The sequence below is a fragment of the Amia ocellicauda genome, chromosome 17, assembly GCF_036373705.1.
Source record: "Amia ocellicauda isolate fAmiCal2 chromosome 17, fAmiCal2.hap1, whole genome shotgun sequence".
NCBI classification, from domain to species: domain Eukaryota; kingdom Metazoa; phylum Chordata; class Actinopteri; order Amiiformes; family Amiidae; genus Amia; species Amia ocellicauda.
Genome location: NC_089866.1, coordinates 8,785,643 through 8,804,528, shown reverse-complemented (window position 1 = coordinate 8,804,528; position 18,886 = coordinate 8,785,643). Strand labels below are relative to the sequence as shown.

Below are 18,886 nucleotides of genomic sequence, written 5' to 3'. Positions count from 1 at the left end.
AATTATAATGTGATTAAGGAGAAACAATTACTACAAAGTATGTATCTCAAGACAGATTTTCACAGTGCGTACTACTTTATACTTTATACGACATGACGGAATTTGTACTCGCATTGAAGCGATGTGATTAAAATAATATCTCAAATGTGCTGTTGGTTGCATAAGAGAAAACTGTCTCAACACAGCTAACTCTGCACACCTCCTGTACCCATGATAAGACTCTGTACACTCGACCTTTGTACGCTGTAAACTGAGTTTTCCAGCAATAGTATTTATCCGGCATATCTCTGTTTGCACTGAGAGATTATATGTATATGTGGAAAGTGTCTTTGTGCAGACAGATACGCACGACGGGGAATTACAGAACTGCAGTGGTTTGTGAAAGCCATGTGTTTCTACGTCACCATGGGAGTAACTAACTAACAACTACAACAACAACTACAACAACAACAACAACAATAATAATAATAATAATACAGTAACCACCTGTTCAGGTAACACTAAGAGTACCTTACACCTGTACTTTTTATATTTAAAGATCCTATAATCTGCAGACTGAGAACTGAGGTCTTGTCTTTCAGGTGTCAGTATTCACATGTTATCTCATTTATGAAACGTCGTTAATAAAAATAAAGATACAGAATTTAATCGAAGGTTAATGTACACAGATTGGCATGCTTTTTGTTTTTTTATCAAAGTGAAATGACATTTTAATAATACAATGTTTGAATGATTATGCCTTACCTATAATTGGGGACCGAATTGGCATTTTCAATCAGTAGATCGGAATTCAGACTTTGCCTTTCTGACCCATCTGGACAGCTGGGTAGCCTTTATTGTCCAAAGCTGTCTTGGATTTGTTTTCCATTGAAGGAGGTCAGATTAGAAAATAATATTTTATGAGAGATTTGGCCAGGACGGTTTGCATCCAGATGGTTGATCCAATATTGGTGGCTTAAACGTCTCCCTGGTGAATAGACTACAAGTGAGGGGTTAGGCTTCACTTTGTGCCAGATTCAGACTTTATACAATCTATAAATGAAGGGGCAGGTGCTCTGGTACCTTCCTTACACTTGCTTTGGACAGGACACAAGCATCCTTATATAGCCTACAGGTGGCCCATAGAGTACAATCCAACTGCATTTTCTAAGACTATGTATTAATAGGACCTCATCTTGCACCAATCTGTCTATGTATCTCTCTCTATCTATTGAATCTACTTTGTGATGGAACAGACCATTGTCATGTCTAATGCCCCCCTGTTTGTTCAAGGTGAGAGCAAACAGAAGTAGCAGGACCAGGTGCGTCACATGACTGCCGTTGCCAGGGAAGTATATGTAATTAAAATACCTGTATTTCCCTCAGCGATGAGCTCAGCTGCTCTGAGCGTAAAGGCTCTCATCCCAGAGGGGCTGAGCCTGAGCTCCTCGGACGTTAAATCAAAGGAAAAAATATTGGCGAAATAATTACCTGTCTACTGTACCTGATTGCACTGCTCACTCCCTCGACTGCCATTGTTTATTTCATTAGCCTTGTCAATGGCTATAGCAGACACATCCTTGTTCCAAACTTCGTATGCATTTATTTGGTTGCCACCTTTACCCAAGCGGATTGCACAGAACAACAAAAAAAGCAATATGATGGCATTGTAAAGATGCACTGTGCAAATGAGATTGTGCACAAATAATGCAATGGCATGGAAATATGTGTACAATTCGTGCATCTGATAGTATAATGGTTTTAAATGAATGCATGAAAAAATAACCTCATCATACCAAACAAACAGCAGCCACTTTCAAAAGTCTTCCCACAAGCAGGAAGAGGATCTGGGAGAGCTACCAATTTGGCAGAAAATCCGCTTGAATTGAGAACAGTACGCCACTGCCCCTAGTGTCCGCATGCGGAATAGCTATATCTGTCCTGTTTCCATTATACTTGATTTACAGTTATACAAGACGTGACGAAAGAGCTTATATAATCAGCATTAACTCCTTATTAATATCAGTCGTACATGTACTTTGGGAAGTATTTGAAGACCTAGCACATCAACAAGAAGAACTGCTACCACAGCTGCCCAAGAACCACATCCAGGTTAGAGAGCAGGAGCCGGGCCGCGCTTCCGGGTTTACAGGGAACATGCCGGGACTTGCGTGCTGCTGCGGCAAGCAAGAGCGAGTGACTGTACTTCAGTATATATATCATTATACATTATTATAAAGACACATCTTGTCATATTTCCCTGCGTTTGAACAGGGTGAGTGTTTCATGTGTGTCGCCATACTGCAAATAGAATCATGCGCTAGCTCCTAAAATTCGAAATTCTGGATCAGCGTCATTCTTTACAGACACACGCTTGTCATTTCTTTAGCCACTTTTACAAGTTTGTCTTTTTATAGGCAGCCGATCTTGCTTTTTTCTGTTGGGACTGATAGTCCGATTGCAATGGCTGTGTAATAACGTGCTGTTCCGACAGTGTGGGGGCATGGAGGTGGACGGGGGAGAATTCATTAGCACCCCGCCGATGAAGACAGTGCGGTTCGGGGGCAGCGTTGTCGACATGCTGGACAAATTCAAACGGGTGAGACATGCTGTACATTTCAGAGTAATACTTATTAGCAACACTGTGTCAACGTACACTGTACAGGAATGCAACCGTTGTGATTTTTGGTATGTATGTCTGTGTTTAAGGGTGACGCCAGTGATTATGAACTTCTGAAACACCAGCTGTCAGACCCTGACATAAAGGTAAGGACTATATCTTATGTTTACTGTTATAGCAGCACCTGCATTGCTTCTGTTAGATCCTGTTTTCAGATTAAAATACATACATCAAAAAATCTAGCAAAGGAATCATAAAATAGTATGAAATAACAGAAAGTAAACAAATGAAGTTAGATTACAAATGTAAAACTTCAATAGAGAGTGTATAGTAATACAAATACTTAAACAAAAGGTCCCTGTGATCTGATATTGGTCTTTCTGAAGAAACAACATGCTGTTGATAATGGTTTATGGGTGGCCAAGCAGAGATCTGGATCATGCTGTTGATGTCTTTAGCCCCCCCTCTCCCCGTAAATCATATTCTCTCTTCTCTTGACAGGATGCTCAGATTGTCAACTGGCTCATGGAGTTCCGCAACTGTGTGACCCAGTTGACCAAGGACAACGAGCAGTTAGTCTCTGTAATCCTGGTGAGGAACGTTTTCATACGTCCTCGTTGGCTTTGGACATTCCTATAGAGCTGGTCTGAGCTGAGTAGTGTCTGTGTGTGTGTGTGTGTGTGTGTTACATCATAACTGAAGCTATTTATGTGTGTCTCTGTATGTGTGTGGTTAGAAACTACCCTGGTTGGGACGGAGCCCTGTTGTTGTGGAGGAGTACTTGGCCTTTCTGGGCAACCTGGTCTCCGCTCAGACCGTTTATCTCAGGTCATGCCTCAAAATGGTGGTCTCCAACTTCACACCAGGTGAGCGCTCCAGACTTTCCCTTACCTTTCTGTATCCGGACAGCTCTTCTGGTCATCCGGTTTGACCCTTGGGTGCCTAACTGCGTTTGTTTGTGGTCTCGTACACAGGGAGAGTCCGTATCCGAGAGGGGGATGTCGATATTTCTGACTCGGATGATGACGACGAAGGTAATTCCCTGGCAAACCTTAACTCACAACTGACAGAGTGAAATGACAATGCCACAAATATGAATGTCTGTTTTTTTTGGTCACTTAAGTTGCTTTTTTTCCTTTCTTGTGGCATTCCTTTTTTTACAGACCTACCCAGAAACTTTGACTTGTGTCATCGAGCCCTGAAAGTCATCAGCAACTATGTACCTTCGTAAGTGTCCCCCAGAATCCCTGATCCTGTTGTTTAGCTGGCAATGGACACGGCAGCACAGACTCACCAAGTCTCTCTCTTGTATTCCAGGACCTCCCGGTTCCTCATGCCCATCCTGTCTGACAACTTCCCTTTTGTCCAGAAATCCCCCCGAACTCTGGTAAGGTTGGTGAACAGCATTAGAGAGTCATTAGCCGTGACACTAACTGATTTGTCCCAATTCTGTCAGAACCTGGTCATGTATTCCTTATGCTACATTTGAAAACACAACTTCTGTAACAAACTGACTGTTGGGCTCCTGGTGGCTCCTCAGGACTAGCACTGGGAATCACTGGACTTGGTCTTTAGCAGTGGTTCTCATCCCTGGTCCTGTTTGCAATGAGGCCTCCATTACTTAATTGAACCCTTAAGTGAGCTAATCATAATCGGTTGCAACCAAAAGGCAGCTTGACAATGGGGGGCCCAGGACTGGAGTTGACCACTGCTCTGTAGGTCTTTTGTTGATAATGCACTGCCTGCTGACAGGTACAGTGTTGAGAGTTGACTCTGCTATGACAGTGGGCTCTGTGTTGTGTACAGGAGTGCTACGTGCACAACCTCCTGCGGGTGACCGTGTACCTGCCCGCGCTGCGCAGGGATGTGCTGGAGCTGGTCTTCAGCAAGATGCTCAAGCTGGACGTGAGTGTCGCTGAGGGAGTGTGAGGGGCCTGGGGAGGCTGAGCATGGAAATGTATCCTGCATGTACCTTTCAATTAGCAGCTGCTTAACTCCTGAAAATGACAGCAGATTGTACTTCTGATCCAAATAATTAGATCAATTAAGTAATTTACATCTGGGGTGGAATGAAAAGCAGAGGACACACTAGCTTGGAGTGTCCCCTTCCCAAGATGGATTGTTCAATAATTAATTCTGGGGAGGCCATTGGATGAGGCTAGTGAGTTGAATATTGAGGGCAAGAGAAGATGTTTTGCATGCTTTCTTCTTGGGGAGAGCCCCCAGTTTTGAGTGTCTGGCCGTTTCGTGTAGGTGACCGCACCCCGGGCTGAGATCGAGGAATCGGAGGAGACCGCGGCACAGCAGGCCAGAGAGAACGAGGGGCTGCAGGAGGAGGGTCTCTTTCACATGGTAATCAGGATTGAGGGGGCAGGAGACCCTTTACAGGAAGGCAACACACTCATATGATGCGTTGCCTAATAAGGTTTTGAGTCCTAAACACGGCCAGTCATGACCTATCTAGCCATCAGCATCATTAAAACATGGAAACTCATTTGGTTACATCACACGACGGGTACGCATGGCAGTCTGAACTGTGTTAAAGAAATAACTAGACTTTGTCCTCATCTTGATTCTGGTATTCTCATAGTCTTAAATTGTTAACCAGGTTTACTAGAAATTATATACAGTGTCAGTTGTAGAATCACTGGTAGATGAGGATGGGCAGGGAGTATTATGAATTTAGTTTGTTCTTCTGTAAATTACAGTATTTATTGATTTATTTACATGTATTTTTAGAAAGGCTCTGACATGTTTGCTGGATGTAATCTTTATATGAAAGGATGAAGATCAGAGTTTGGCGCCAGATCCTTCCTTCCAGGATGGGGGTGAGGCGATGGCACACCCAGTGGCAGAGAGACTGGACACCCTCATGGCCGTCCTCATGGCCTACATCAAGGACGTGTGCTTTGTGAACGGTGAGGGCTGGAGGTGTTAACTGATACATGTACAGGACAGTTTTGCTACTGTATATTTGGGTACCATAGTCCATAAAAAGAGCAACATGATTTTCTCCATGTTCTCCCGCTGTGCAGGAGTCCTGGATCTTCCGTGCACCAAGGAGCTGTACCGCGACTTAATGTGTGTCTTCGACAAGCTGATTCTGCCCACCCACGCCTCCTACCACGTCCAGTACGCCATCTTCTACCTCTGCAGCTTCCGCCTGGTGAGACTCCTCACTGCTCCACTGCCGCACACCGCTCTCCAGCACCCGCTTGTAAAGAAAAGAAACGTTGTTCTCTTCTATTTCCACTCCTCTGCTTCTGAGGCCAGTGCCATTTTCTACACTGTTTATTTATATATATATTTATTATTCTTTTTTTTTTTTTTTAATATGCATATGAACACCTGCCCGTAGTGTTAGTGTCGTCGCAGTGAGTGTGTTGGCCGTGCCGTCTCAGTGGCCGTGTGTGACAGCTGTGTGCTACTGCTCGGTCAGAGTGTGAGGGCTGTGGCTTTTGCAGGGCCTGGCCGAGGCGTTCCTGGAGCATCTGTGGAAGAGCCTGCAGGACCCCGGTCTCCCTGCTGTCCTGCGCCAGGCTGCCGCATCGTACATTGGCAGCTTCCTGGCACGGGCCAACTTCCTCCCCACCGCGTGAGTAGTCTCCTTTTTATTATTATTATTATTATTATAATAGTGTTATTCATATTATAATAGTTTTGACCCTTTATTATTCACATGATCTCCTTTCTTTAAGTGTTGTGGCACTTTCTTTTCTGTTTTTCCTTTTTCTTTCATTTTTCCCTTCTTTTCTCTGTTCTTGACCGTTCTGTTTTTTCCTTTTTCTTCATTTCTCTTTTTATCATATTTTGTATACCACCTTTTCTGGTCCTTCCTTCTTTCCCTCCCTCTCATCGTCCCGCTGTCCCCCTGCCGTCCCTCTGACAGGCTGTGCGTGTTTGTTCCTCAGCACAGTGAAGGCCTGTCTGGACCTGCTGGTGCCCTGGCTGCACCTGTACATCGACAACCAGGACGCCGGCTCTCGGGCCTACTGTGACGTGGCGCTGCACGGCCCCTTCTACGCCGCCTGCCAGGCCGTCTTCTACACACTGATCTTCAGGCACCGGATGATCGTGGAAGGCAACATGCGCAAGGGTGAGTATAGGGCAGCTGGAGGGGTGATACAGAAACAGAAATATTGATCTGCTGAAAATTATTGAAAGTGAGGGTGGAACACTGAGACATGTTTGTAAATGTAACATTTTCTCTTAAGGATATCAATTGCAGCAGTGCTCTGGTACTGTGACCTTCATCATGCTGCATATTTACTGTCGGGTTAAGATGAGTTGTGTGTATTCTCAGGCCTGGCGTACCTCCAGATGCTGAATTTGGAGCGCATCGTGATGTGCCAGCTCAACCCCCTGAAGGTTTGCCTGCCCGCCGTCACCAATATCTTCGCTGCCATCACCAGGTACTGAGTTAGGATCATCTTAGTTTTCATATATGAAGTATATTTAGATCTCATATCTGTGCGGAACGTGTGACTGATGTCGGTGTCCCCTCACCCTCCATGTGTCTCCTCCTGCAGGAAGTACCAGCTGGTGTTCTGCTACACTATCATCGAGCGCAACAACCGGCTGATGCTGCCCACTGTGCGGAGCGGCCAAGGGGGCGACTCCATGCCTACCAACACCAACCCCCTGGACAGCTTCTTCCCTTTCGACCCCTACCTGCTCAAGAGGTGACCGCTGTGATCTCGGGAGAAAGGGGCTGTCACTGGCAGCATTGCCTGGGCCGCGGCATATTTTCATTTATTTATGTTTCTTGCAATTCGGAGAGATTTCCTCTCCAGCAGAATCAGTTTTGCTGTCTTAATGTTCATGTTTTACTTCAGGTTTGGGATCTATAAGTCCCAGTGAAGTTTGGTTCTATACGACCCCAGTTCCCAGTATGCTTTAATTGGATCCTGATGGCAGACACCAATGGTTTTGTTCAAGCAGTTAATGACTTGTTACTGACCCTGTTCTCTCTTGTTGGACTCCAGGTCGGGGAAGCTGATTGAGCCCCACTACCAGGCATGGGAAGAGCCCAGCGAGTGTGAGGTGGATGGACCAAAGAAGCTAGTCAAACAGGTGATTTGTCCAACTTAATAGCACACAACACCATCCCAAGGGAAGCCCCCTTTCTGTAAAGGCTGCTGAGCAGTGCTGTTACACGTCATGGGTGGGGTTGCTATAAAATGATCAGTTTTAGCTTTATGGTAATCTGTGAGATTAATCTTTCCATGTCCTACTCTGACCTCGGTGTGATTGTGATTGACGGTGTTCTCTCTGGTTCTCTTGCAGGGCTCCACCGCAGAGGAGGAGGATGACTTCCTGCTGGGAGAGACACCCCAAAGCGACGGGGTAGTGGGCATGACCCCCGGCTCATACGAGTCTTCTCTGCAGAGCCCCAGCAGCGTGGGCTCTCCCCCCGTGGCTTTCCTGCAGCGCCGCTTCTGACCACCCTTGTAGGACACTCTACAGTAATCTGCCAGTGAGCTTCTTCCTAACCTCAGTCAGGCTTTGTTCACCAAAACGGCAGCTGTAGATGGAGGCCACAAGGCCAGGTGCATCCGAAAACAAAAAAGGCGCTGCAGTATCGGGTTGCCACAAAACTGTCCCTTTTATCACCAGCTCTGGGGCGCCCTGATAATCTGTCAGTGCCATTCTCTTCTTTCTCCTATCTCTGAATGAGATCACCTTTCACAGCGATGATATGCTGCCCCAGTTCCTGATTCTGGGAGTCTGGGAGTGTGTTGGTGAGCAGGGGAGAGAGGAGCTACCTGCCAGGTTCAAGGGGGGAATGGGGAAAATCTCCTCTGAAAGCAGGCCTCGATGCAAGGCCCAAAGCAGACTTACCAGCTTTCAGTTATCACAAATTATTTGTCCAAATTTACAGAGGCCATTCTTTTCAGCAAGAGGATCATCACATGGATTGAGTCTCTCTCTGCATCTATGTAAATGTGTGTATATGTAAATGTATCTATATATATTTGTAGCAGTCTGTTTGACATTTTTTAATGTCTGTCGGTGGATGTCTTATGATTTTTTTTTTTTTTTTTTTTTTTTTAATCACAGTTTATACTAGATCCACTAGATTCTGCATCGGAGAAAGAAAAGTGAAATATGATTTAAAACAATAGATTGTTGGTATCTTCGTTCAAGTTTTCCCTAATTTGTGACGGGCTTTATTGCATTATCTTGTGCAGAAAAAAATGAAAGTGAAAGGGAATTTCATCAAGAGGGATTATAAAAGTTAGGCAGGCAAAATTGATAGTTTTATGGATTCTCAAAGCTAAACTAAATCACTCTGAAGCAGCGTAGTTTCTCTAAAATGTAAAAATGTCATTCAGTAAGATAAATACATTTTCAAAGAAAAAAATGATTTTGTCTTTCATGGGAAATGTGTTATGCAGTGACTTGAAAGTGAAAGCCACATCACATTATTAGTTTGTTTTTTCTGAACGGGGAAATGCATTTTTAAATTCACCTGTTGTCATGTTCACATTATTTTAAATTAAAATATTTTTTTAGGTTTTAAAAATTGAAAAATTGTCTTCAAAAACAAAACCGTGCCAAACTAGAGCAATGATTTATTTGTATGTATTAATTTGACCTATATAACAAAGTATTGTGTTTAATAAGCATATCTACATATATTATTCGTGGGATAGTTAGTACAGTACAGATCTATACTCTAATATACTATGCGAGGATCCAAATTTAACAACCTGACTCTTATGGCAAGTGTATTAATTTTATGCAACTCTACAGCATGTTTCATTCAAAGCTGATAATACATTTTAAACGTCTTCCATTAACTTTTTTGGATTGTGCATAATTTATAACATGGCACGTCACTGTAGTAAAAAGCATTAAGATGCACTGTTTGTTGCATCGTTTCGAGTGGATTAGAAAAACAAATCTTCCCCTCTGTATGCAGGACCCGATTGACAGGCGATTAGAACATCATTTCCCAGAAACCCCAGCGCAGACCTGTGACGTTGCAAGAGGCGGAGCTAGGTTTGAGGAAGTCCTTGTGTGTTGGGGAGTCGTAAAGCGTGTAGCAGAGAGGACGTTGTGATTGAATTACTTGCATCTTTCATTTAAAAAAAAATGCCTCTTCTAATTAACAGCTGTAAAATTGAACGTCCTCACACGACCGCTGAATTCTTCAAAAAGTACCCACATCTACAGGTACTAGGGCTGCTGCTATTTTTTTTCGCTATCCCTTAGCAAGCTGGAACGGGTAGAAAACAGCGGATATTATTAAATACAGATATAATTAGTTATGTTTATTATGGCATGAAATATATTGTCGCTGAAATTAAAAAGTTATCAATAGCATTGCATTTGCATTTAGTTAGCCTTTATGCATTATGCATTTTAAAGCTGCTTATGCTTCTTTGAAATGTGATGTTGCAATGAGTGACACACCGTATGATTGAAATCTATAATAATAATTAGCAATCGGTCGTAAATGAGGGACGTGTTTTATTCCGCATCGTGGTCAGTGCTGTATGAGAGCTGCAAAGAGTCATTAGTTCGTGATGCACCACATGCTGCTGCAATGGGTAACACTGCGGTGGCTTCCCGCAGGACAGCGCCAGGGCCTTTCGGGTGAAGACGGCGGGCAGTGTGGACCCCGCGGGGCTGCTGTACGTGCAGCAGAGAGAGTTCGCTGCGACCACCCCAGCAGACCGTGAGTAGCACTGGTGTCTACAGAAACATGATGATCTATACCAGTGGTTCTCAAACTTTTTAAACCAAAGCATCCAAGTACCACCTACAAGTCACCTTGTCATAGGAACCACATAAAATCTCAATGACCAACACTGAGTGAGGGCAGTGAGCTTCAAACGCAGATCTGGCTCAGCATTCATTTTGTTGCGATACTTTGTCTTGATTGCAGTGAGATCAGAGAAACCTTTCTTGCAAAGATGGGGAGTAGCAAAAGGCATCAAAAACTGCACACGGTATTGAGAGGGCTGGGTAGTCACTCTTCTTTGGATCCAGAAGTTCAACAGTGACAGTTGTTTCAATTCTGACAAAGCAACTTCTCCTGTTCAATGCAGGTTAGGTCCTCAGGTATTCCCGTGACATCAACAGTAAAGGGGCTCCTGATCCACTTTGGTGTTGCCTCTACTGGAAAAAACTCTGATAACTGTTCTTCAAATGACAAAAGTTGCACAAACTGCAGCATCAAGTGCCACACCATGTGTGTGCAGATGGTTCTCCAGAGTTGGGAAAACAGAGACATTGCCTGCCTTGATTTTATTATCCAAAAGCAGCAGCTTTTTCTTCATAGCTGCTTCAGATCTTTAAGTTTCCTCAACAGGCTTATCCTTCAAGATCGCATGTTTCGTTGTTAAGTGTGCTGGCTTCATGCTCTCATTGCTGAGCATCACAGCACACGACACACTGTGGTCTTAGCTCTTCCTCCTTCCAGGTGTAAGTAAATGCCAAACTTAGATAATTTGGATCGTACCGCCTTGTTGCCGTTTTCCAGCACTTGCTAACACCAGCAGTGCAGTCTTTATCGAGTTCAGCAGCAGAGCTAGTGTCAGCGACCGATTTATTATTCTCCTCGTTCTCAACGTGTGTCTGATCTATCTGAGCAGGGATCAGTCCTCTTGGGAGTCTTGTCCTTTCAGCCATGATATAACAGTTGATTTTTGCGAGGTATTTATTTTCGATTGTTCTATTGGCGAATGTGGCACTAAACTGTCTCTCTGAAAGCTCTTGAGAGCGGTATAAACACTCAATTATTAGCGTGCGCAGTCCCACAGGAACTTAATAGACATAATAAACATTTTGTATTAAAATAGAAAATATGAAAACCCATCTCAAGCTTTGTTAAACAAATTCAATACATTACAAATTAAGAATTTACATAGATTTTTACTAATTTTTTTGTGCACACAATAAATTACAGGGTAGTCTGGTGTACCACCTGGGTGCGCTCCGTGGACCACCAGTGGTACGTGTACCACAGTTTGAGAACCACTGATCTGTACACATAGCACTTCTCATGGCATCTGTTTAACAGAAACGGTTGGCTGGCTGCAGTGCAGTATTAAATCTGCCTTGTGATTAGCTGCAGTGCTGGTTGGTTCTGAATGACTCGGATGTGCTTTTTGGACCAAGTGTTCCCATACAAGGTTATTCACCCCTCCCATTGGCTGCTTTTTTGTGAAGGCACAAACATTCCTCAGGCTATGTTGATCTTGACCTGCTTCAGCCAGTTGTCCGGTATTGAATGTGCCTTTGTGTTTTGTTTTTTTTCTTCCTAGAGTCCGTCACTGTACTTGCATCTGATGACGCCACCACCTGCCACCTGGTGGTATTGCGACACACGGGTAACCGCCTGGGCTGGCTTTGGGTTTTTGTATTGTGTGTGTGTGTGAGAGAGAGATCTCTGGATGAGATTGAGCGGACAGTCCCAATGTCTCAGTTCAGGGCCAGTGTGCGGTTGTCGAGAGCAATGCCCTTGACCTGTGTCTTGAGTATGCCCTCTGCTTCTGCGCCTGCAGGAAGTGGTGCTTCTTGCCTGGCGCACTGTGATGACTCCAGCACCTGGAGTGAGGTCCCACTGTTCGTTGAGGCAGTGACATCACTCAGCAGCCACACTCAGGAAGGAAGGCAAGTTATGAATTCCTGGCAGGCACGCACATGTGCACACACTGACTAAGTAAGAATAAGCAGTGTTGTGAGACTGACCTGTGTGGCAAGACAATAAAGCCAGTCGTGTCCCCAGAATGTTAATGTATATCACTACACATGTATATAGTACTGGATGTTGACATCTATATAGTGCAAATAATTGTAAAGGAGAGAGGTGTAGTTCAAGAGCAAACTCAGCTACTTGGCCTTCTCCCTCGATCCACTCCCTTAGGATGAAATGGGAGTTTTGTGCTAGCTCCTGATCGTTCTCTTTTCACGTATTAAATAAATGTACATCCCAACCCCCATTGTTCTCCCTCTGCTGCCCCCCCCCCCCCCAAATCGACTCTCGTATCTGGTTTAGGTTGGAGCTGCATCTCGTTGGTGGTTTCGATGATGACATGAAAACATCCCAGAAACTCAGCCTCAGCCTTCTAGGTGAGCAGGGCAGCGCTCTGACGTACCCAGTTTCAACCAGTGAGGTGAAGGGTTAAAATGCAAAGCACTTAAAAAGGGAGCCGGTGGTAGAGGCCAGCGTTGAACAGAGCCACAGACTCTGAAAGAGGTTCAGGTTGTTTCTGTTCCTCCTGGTGTTTTCCTGCCTCATTTCGAATCTGAATAGTGTACAAAAGAAAGTAGAATTGTGTTTCCAGGCTCTGCTCTCTGAGTGCTGACCGCTTGGAGGACTGTTGGCTGATGTTGTACTACTTTTTGTTTTGAAATCTCGTGTTGCTGTGCCAGCCACCTTCCACAGTCAGAAAGAGGATATTCACCTGGTGACGTGCTGCATCACAGGTGAGCGGCAGGAAGCCACATTGTGGTCTTTTTATCTGGTTTTAAATTAGATTTCCAAGGACTTCTGATCCAATAACATTCTGTTATTTCATTCCATTCAGGTGCTTGTGTAAGCTCCCCTGTGTGTTCTGGAGTCCTTCTCCTCCTTTTCCTTCTCCTTCCCCTTCCCCCATTCCTCCATATCAAAACAGGATAAAGGCTTGAAACTCTTAATTGGAACAGAGTACATGGCTGAACTTCTCATTGGCTTGAAGCTGTGGGTGGGACCCTTCAATAATTTAGAATTGTCTGGAGCAAATTGTAGCAATGGCATATACGTGTAGAAGCTGCCAAACCTCTGGTCAAGAAGACCTGTTTTTTATTTTTTCCAGAGCTGAATGATGTCGTGTCTGAAGGGATCCACAGACCTGCGGTGTATGGAATAGGTACTGTGGCCCAGGGACAGTGAAGCGCTGCAGTTTCATTAAAACAATAATGATACATGGGAATACACTGAATTGCCTGTATTATATTTAATTGTATTGAAATGTTAACAATCTGAAATATTATATATATATATATATATACACTCACCTAAAGGATTATTAGGAACACCATACTAATAATGTGTTTGACCCCCTTTCGCCTTCAGAACTGCCTTAATTCTACGTGGCATTAATTCAACAAGTTGCTGAAAGCATTCTTTAGAAATGTTGGCCCATATTGATAGGATAGCATCTTGCAGTTGATGGAGATTTGTGGGATGCACATCCAGGGCACGAAGCTCCCATTCCACCACATCCCAAAGATGCTCTATTGGGTTGAGATCTGGTGACTGTGGGGGCCAGTTTAGTACAGTGAACTCATTGTCATGTTCAAGAAACCAATTTGAAATGATTCGACCTTTGTGACATGGTGCATTTTCCTGCTGGAAGTAGCCATCAGAGGATGGGTACATGGTGGTCATAAAGGGATGGAAATGGTCAGAAACAATGCTCAGGTAGGCCGTGGCATTTAAACGATGCCCAATTGGCACTAAGGGGCCTAAAGTGTGCCAAGAAAACATCCCCCACACCATTACACCACCACCACCAGCCTGCACAGTGGTAACAAGGCATGATGGATCCATGTTCTCATTCTGTTTACGCCAAATTCTGACTCTACCATCTGAATGTCTCAACAGAAATCGAGACTCATCAGACCAGGCAACATTTTTCCAGTCTTCAGCTGTCCAATTTTGGTGAGCTTGTGCAAATTGTAGCCTCGTTTTCCTATTTGTAGTGGAGATGAGTGGTACCCGGTGGGGTCTTCTGCTGTTGTAGCCCATCTGCCTCAAGGTTGTACGTGTTGTGGCTTCACAAATGCTTTGCTGCATACCTCGGTTGTAACGAGTGGTTATTTCAGTCAAAGTTGCTCTTCTATCAGCTTGAATCAGTCAGCCCATTCTCCTCTGACCTCTAGCATCAACAAGGCATTTTCGCCCACAGGACTGCCGCATACTGGATGTTTTTCCCTTTTCACACCATTCTTTGTAAACCCTAGAAAAGGTTGTGCGTGAAAATCCCAGTAACTGAGCAGATTGTGAAATACTCAGACTGGCCCGTCTGGCACCAACAACCATGCCACGCTCAAAATTGCTTAAATCACCTTTCTTTCCCATTCAGACATTCAGTTTGGAGTTCAGGAGATTGTCTTGACCAGGACCACACCCCTAAATGCATTGAAGCAACTGCCATGTGATTGGTTGGTTAGATAATTGCATTCATGAGAAATTGAACAGGTGTTCCTAATAATACTTTAGGTGAGTGTATATTAATAACATAGATATTGTTAGTGGTTTGATTCAATCATGATGATATATGATAAAATAATTCCAGGTTTTATGGTTTAAAAAAATATATAGGTGTATACATGCATGAATGCCCAATCAATATGTGAGACTTTGCTTTGTGTGTCCAGGAATCAACGTAAAAAGTGGGGAGGTGTTCCCAGGGTCCTTCCCCAGCAGAGGCCCGGCCGAGGAGCTGCGATCAGCGCGGACCTTCACTGGAGGACAGGTACCAAGGCAGCAGCCAGGGTTATGCAATATAGCTTATATATAAATAGAGAGTATCTTGTCCCCTCAAGTCCATATTGGACAGAATAAATTAAATAAAAAAATCAGACATTGTGTTTCTTCAGGATGAGGGCTACACACCAGGTGTCAGGTGAGCAGTGGGGCCACCTGAAGAAGTACAGATGTGGAGATTTAGTTAGAGATGAGGGACCAAGAGGGCAGGATGTGGAGTGAATGGGGGATGGGAGGAAGTTTGCAGTGGTGGCTGATATTTGGGAGCTGTGACCTAGGGCTCGATTTTCCAAAGTTGGTACATTTTCTCACATGTAACACCAGCATTTTTAATTCAGTTTGACATTGTTTTTTTTTTTTCTTTCAAAATGTTTTATGGGGGCTTGTTGCCACCATTTTGTCTGAGAAGCTGTAAGTTTGTTACAGTAACTACAATAAACATACGTAATACCCTGACTTTTTAGTAAATATTTGACCAGGTTTGGCCCCTAGTGTAGCTTAGTACCTGCAGGGACTGGATTTGTTGTCTGTCTTAGGAGATCTGGGCCTGTTTTTCCAGATGGCCAACATCTACGATTCCAGTAAAGAGCTGGTGAAGGTCGGGCCCTGCAAATGGTCGCCCAACATGGACATCGGCTTCTGGTTGATGCAGGACGATGACACTATATTAAAGGTACGAGGGGCTGAGTTCTTATCGGAGAATCTATTCCTGGCGCGATTTATACAAGATCACTATCAGCTATCAGCTATCAGCTATCAGCTTGGGGGGCATATTTGCTTGTCCTTGATATTTATTTTTACTTCAAAAAATTGGCAGTCTGTTTTCAGAACAGTAATTTGCACTCTACCATTCACTCCATGTTCCTAGATAAAGACAATATGAACAATTATCCTATTTGTAATGTTTATTTATAGAGATTTGTGTTAGGTAGCTAGATAAGAATTCAAGTCTTAGAAGGAGAGAGAACCTGAGCTAGGAGGACATGTTTAGACCCTTGGGTGTTAAGTGTTTCTCTAACCGTTTCCAGTACCTGTCCACATCGCCTCAGGTGGAACCTCCACACTTCATACAGCACATCAAGAGCACCATCCAGTTCCTGCTGGACCATCCCAGCCCTGACAGCCTGTTTCCAGGGGGACAGGCCCAGCTCTTCCACAGGACGGAGCAGGGAAGCTGGGAGAGGGTGACTCCAAGCGAGCAGCAGTAATGATCTCATGTCCTCTTCCCACTGTACGTACTGAGAACGGAGGTATCCTCCTCCCCAGCGTCAAGAGCCATGCCACGCCTTACCCCAAGCTTTCCGGTTCCTCTGCCGTGTCCCATTTAGCCTCCTCATTTGATAATGTACTGATTTTACCTGACTGAAGTGACCGAGCCCTTTGTCGATGTCTTTTGAGATCTCTGATCTCTGATCTCTGAGTGTTTGAGGTGATTGAGGTGTCCAGCTCATCTCTGTCAAGACTCCCATTGATGAAGACTGGGGTTGGCATGACTTCACACTGTACAATCCTGTTGAGTCTGTTGAGACTACTCTCGGCAGGCTCTCACTGTACTTACACTGTAAGCCTGGGAACAATATGTTATGCAGCACAACAGGAGAGTGAATTACAGTCCCATAACGCTGCAGAGCTGCCCTTCATTCCCCTCGAATCCCCTTGTTTATTCCCCCAAGTGGGTGTGTTGTCGTGCCAGGAATCGCAGCCTCTAAGGGGACGTGGATTACCTCAGGGCTCTCGCAGGCCGCCCTCTGGTTTAGCATAAGAACATTTTAGAGCAAAGGAAAGACTTTCAAAGGAAGAAGCAAGATCCACGGCAGATGATTGTGAGAAAAAAAATATTCATTTAAAGTAACGTATGTAAATGTGCATTGGTCTCTGCAGTAACAGTCAGAGGGATGACTTTCCTACAATGTGTTGGGGAAATCAGAACTGGAGGCCCAGGGGTAAAAGTAAGAAAAAGAAAAAGACATAGTGGAAACAATATGAATCAAGTTTAATAAAGTAGTCAGGATTCAAACAGGGCTTTTTTTCTTTCAAAAGGAAATCTGCCTCACAGCTTGGAGATTTATTTTTTAAACAAAAAAAAAAAAAAAAGAGGAAACAATCACCTAGACAAGACTATATCAACAACAATCTGAATGTCTTCTTTTGCTTTTAAAGTTTTTTTTTAATACAATATTGTCTTCAAACCACAAAATTTATGTAAATGGCAAAAAGAAATTTAAAAAAATAATAAAATAAAGCCCCTCCCATCCCCTTAATATATATATATATATATATATATATATATAGATAGATATTAAAATTAGACACCAGATTACCCCCCCTCCGTCTCTATAAATCAATATTCTTCATTGCACCAAAAATTACAAAAAGAACCATGTTATAATAAAGGAGGAAGACAAATAGATCTGAGCACTTAAAACACAGCGAACAAAAATTGCACTTTCTAGAAGGTAAAAATGTCACCCCCTTCAACACCACCCTTGCAGAAATCTCCACTCTCTGGGTTTGGCATTGTGTAGCCTGAGAGCACAGTGCTGTCAGTATGACCGCAGTGAATGTGGGCAAGACTAACCCTGAAACATGAGTGGCCTCTCTGTATTGTTTCTTCAAGCCTTTTGTATGGTTTCAAAGCTTATCTGAAACGAGCATGGTTTTGATTTCAAGGCTGTATTACATGTTGCTCTATACTAAACTCTGCATGAGCTGGTGTTGTAGAGGGGGGAGGGGAATCATACAAAAATAAAAATTACCTAAAAAGTAAATTCACGTGTTGGATGTGCACTTAAAAAAATCATATTGCACTGATATACTGTATGCATGTGTGCACTATATGTCATGTGTGAATTGCAATGGAAAATCTATCCCACATCAAAGTGTCCAACTGCTAGGGGACACTAACAGTGCTACACATTGTGCTGGAGCTCGTGAGTAATTGGAGGGGTTAAGTGTTACATCCTTTCAGTAGCACCTGGACGGTTTGGATTTTTGTGCATCAGGGAAAAAAGTTACCTATATCTGGTACGGACATTATATATATATATATATATATATATATAGGTTTTGATGTAAAATAATTTAATCTGTTATATTAAAAAAAAAAAAAATGTAGATCACACAAAAATCTAACTAGGGTGTTGCGAGACACATGCTTCATACAAACACTAAGGAAACCTGAACATACTAGCCAGCGATGGATGTTTTCATATTGAAGATTAATTCTAATTAGAGATTTCTAAAAACAGATTTCAATTTTTTTTTTTTTTTTTTTGGTATGGTTCTACTCATTCCCAGCACCTATTAAACTGGATTACCATTTTTACCTTCTTTTCAGTTTCAACGAGTTGCTTTATCAATAACACCCTGCTACATCTACAGTGCATCCCTTCATTTTTTTTTTTTTAAACAAAGCTTAATAATAGTTGCACTTTGGTGATAAGATGTTTGCAAATTGGCCCCATTGTCTCTCGATAAGCATTCAGTGTTAGTGGTGCTCTGGTCCCTGGGTTACTGGGAGGATTGACCTCATCACGCTGGGGGCGGTGCGATCAGTCATTGCAAACCCTACAGCTCAGCAGCCCAGTAACTGGAGCTTCATTGCAAAACCCGCCTTTGCTGTAAACACACAAAGCAGTATTCCTACGTAACTTGACCTTCATGACACATCAGCTTTCATGGAGAACCTGCCTTTACACTCCCGATGTTAAATCCTCCGATTGAGCCTGAGTCACAGTTTGCAGCCTATCTTGCGAAAGGAATTACAATGCAATTAGTGTTATCTATCTATTAGGATCTTT

General features: G+C 43.5%; 2 protein-coding genes across 3 annotated transcripts; both read left to right on the top strand.

The window, feature by feature from the left end:
* Positions 1 to 1,365: 1,365 nt before the first annotated feature.
* Positions 1,366 to 8,829, top strand: rrn3 (RRN3 homolog, RNA polymerase I transcription factor). 2 transcript variants are annotated; one of them, XM_066689336.1, is made up of 18 exons: positions 1,366 to 2,091; positions 2,474 to 2,578; positions 2,689 to 2,745; positions 3,101 to 3,190; positions 3,336 to 3,465; positions 3,574 to 3,633; positions 3,763 to 3,826; positions 3,917 to 3,986; positions 4,406 to 4,504; positions 4,853 to 4,951; positions 5,382 to 5,517; positions 5,635 to 5,765; positions 6,064 to 6,194; positions 6,511 to 6,695; positions 6,903 to 7,011; positions 7,129 to 7,281; positions 7,585 to 7,672; positions 7,886 to 8,829. In XM_066689336.1, exons 2-18 carry the CDS (start codon positions 2,483 to 2,485, stop codon positions 8,039 to 8,041), a joined length of 1,854 nt encoding a protein of 617 aa, XP_066545433.1. In that variant the 5' UTR covers positions 1,366 to 2,091; positions 2,474 to 2,482; the 3' UTR covers positions 8,042 to 8,829. The 2 variants fall into 2 exon arrangements, with proteins under 2 accessions (XP_066545433.1, XP_066545432.1); XM_066689335.1 differs by lacking the exon at positions 1,366 to 2,091 and adding an exon at positions 2,110 to 2,254.
* Positions 8,830 to 9,578: 749 nt separating this feature from the next.
* Positions 9,579 to 18,499, top strand: ntan1 (N-terminal asparagine amidase). The gene is made up of 10 exons (XM_066689337.1): positions 9,579 to 9,778; positions 10,181 to 10,283; positions 11,875 to 11,940; positions 12,115 to 12,223; positions 12,609 to 12,682; positions 12,986 to 13,039; positions 13,411 to 13,464; positions 14,978 to 15,075; positions 15,646 to 15,759; positions 16,115 to 18,499. The coding sequence occupies exons 1-10, from the start codon at positions 9,698 to 9,700 to the stop codon at positions 16,292 to 16,294; spliced, it is 933 nt and encodes a 310-aa protein (XP_066545434.1). The 5' UTR covers positions 9,579 to 9,697; the 3' UTR covers positions 16,295 to 18,499.
* The last annotated feature ends 387 nt before the right edge of the window (positions 18,500 to 18,886 follow it).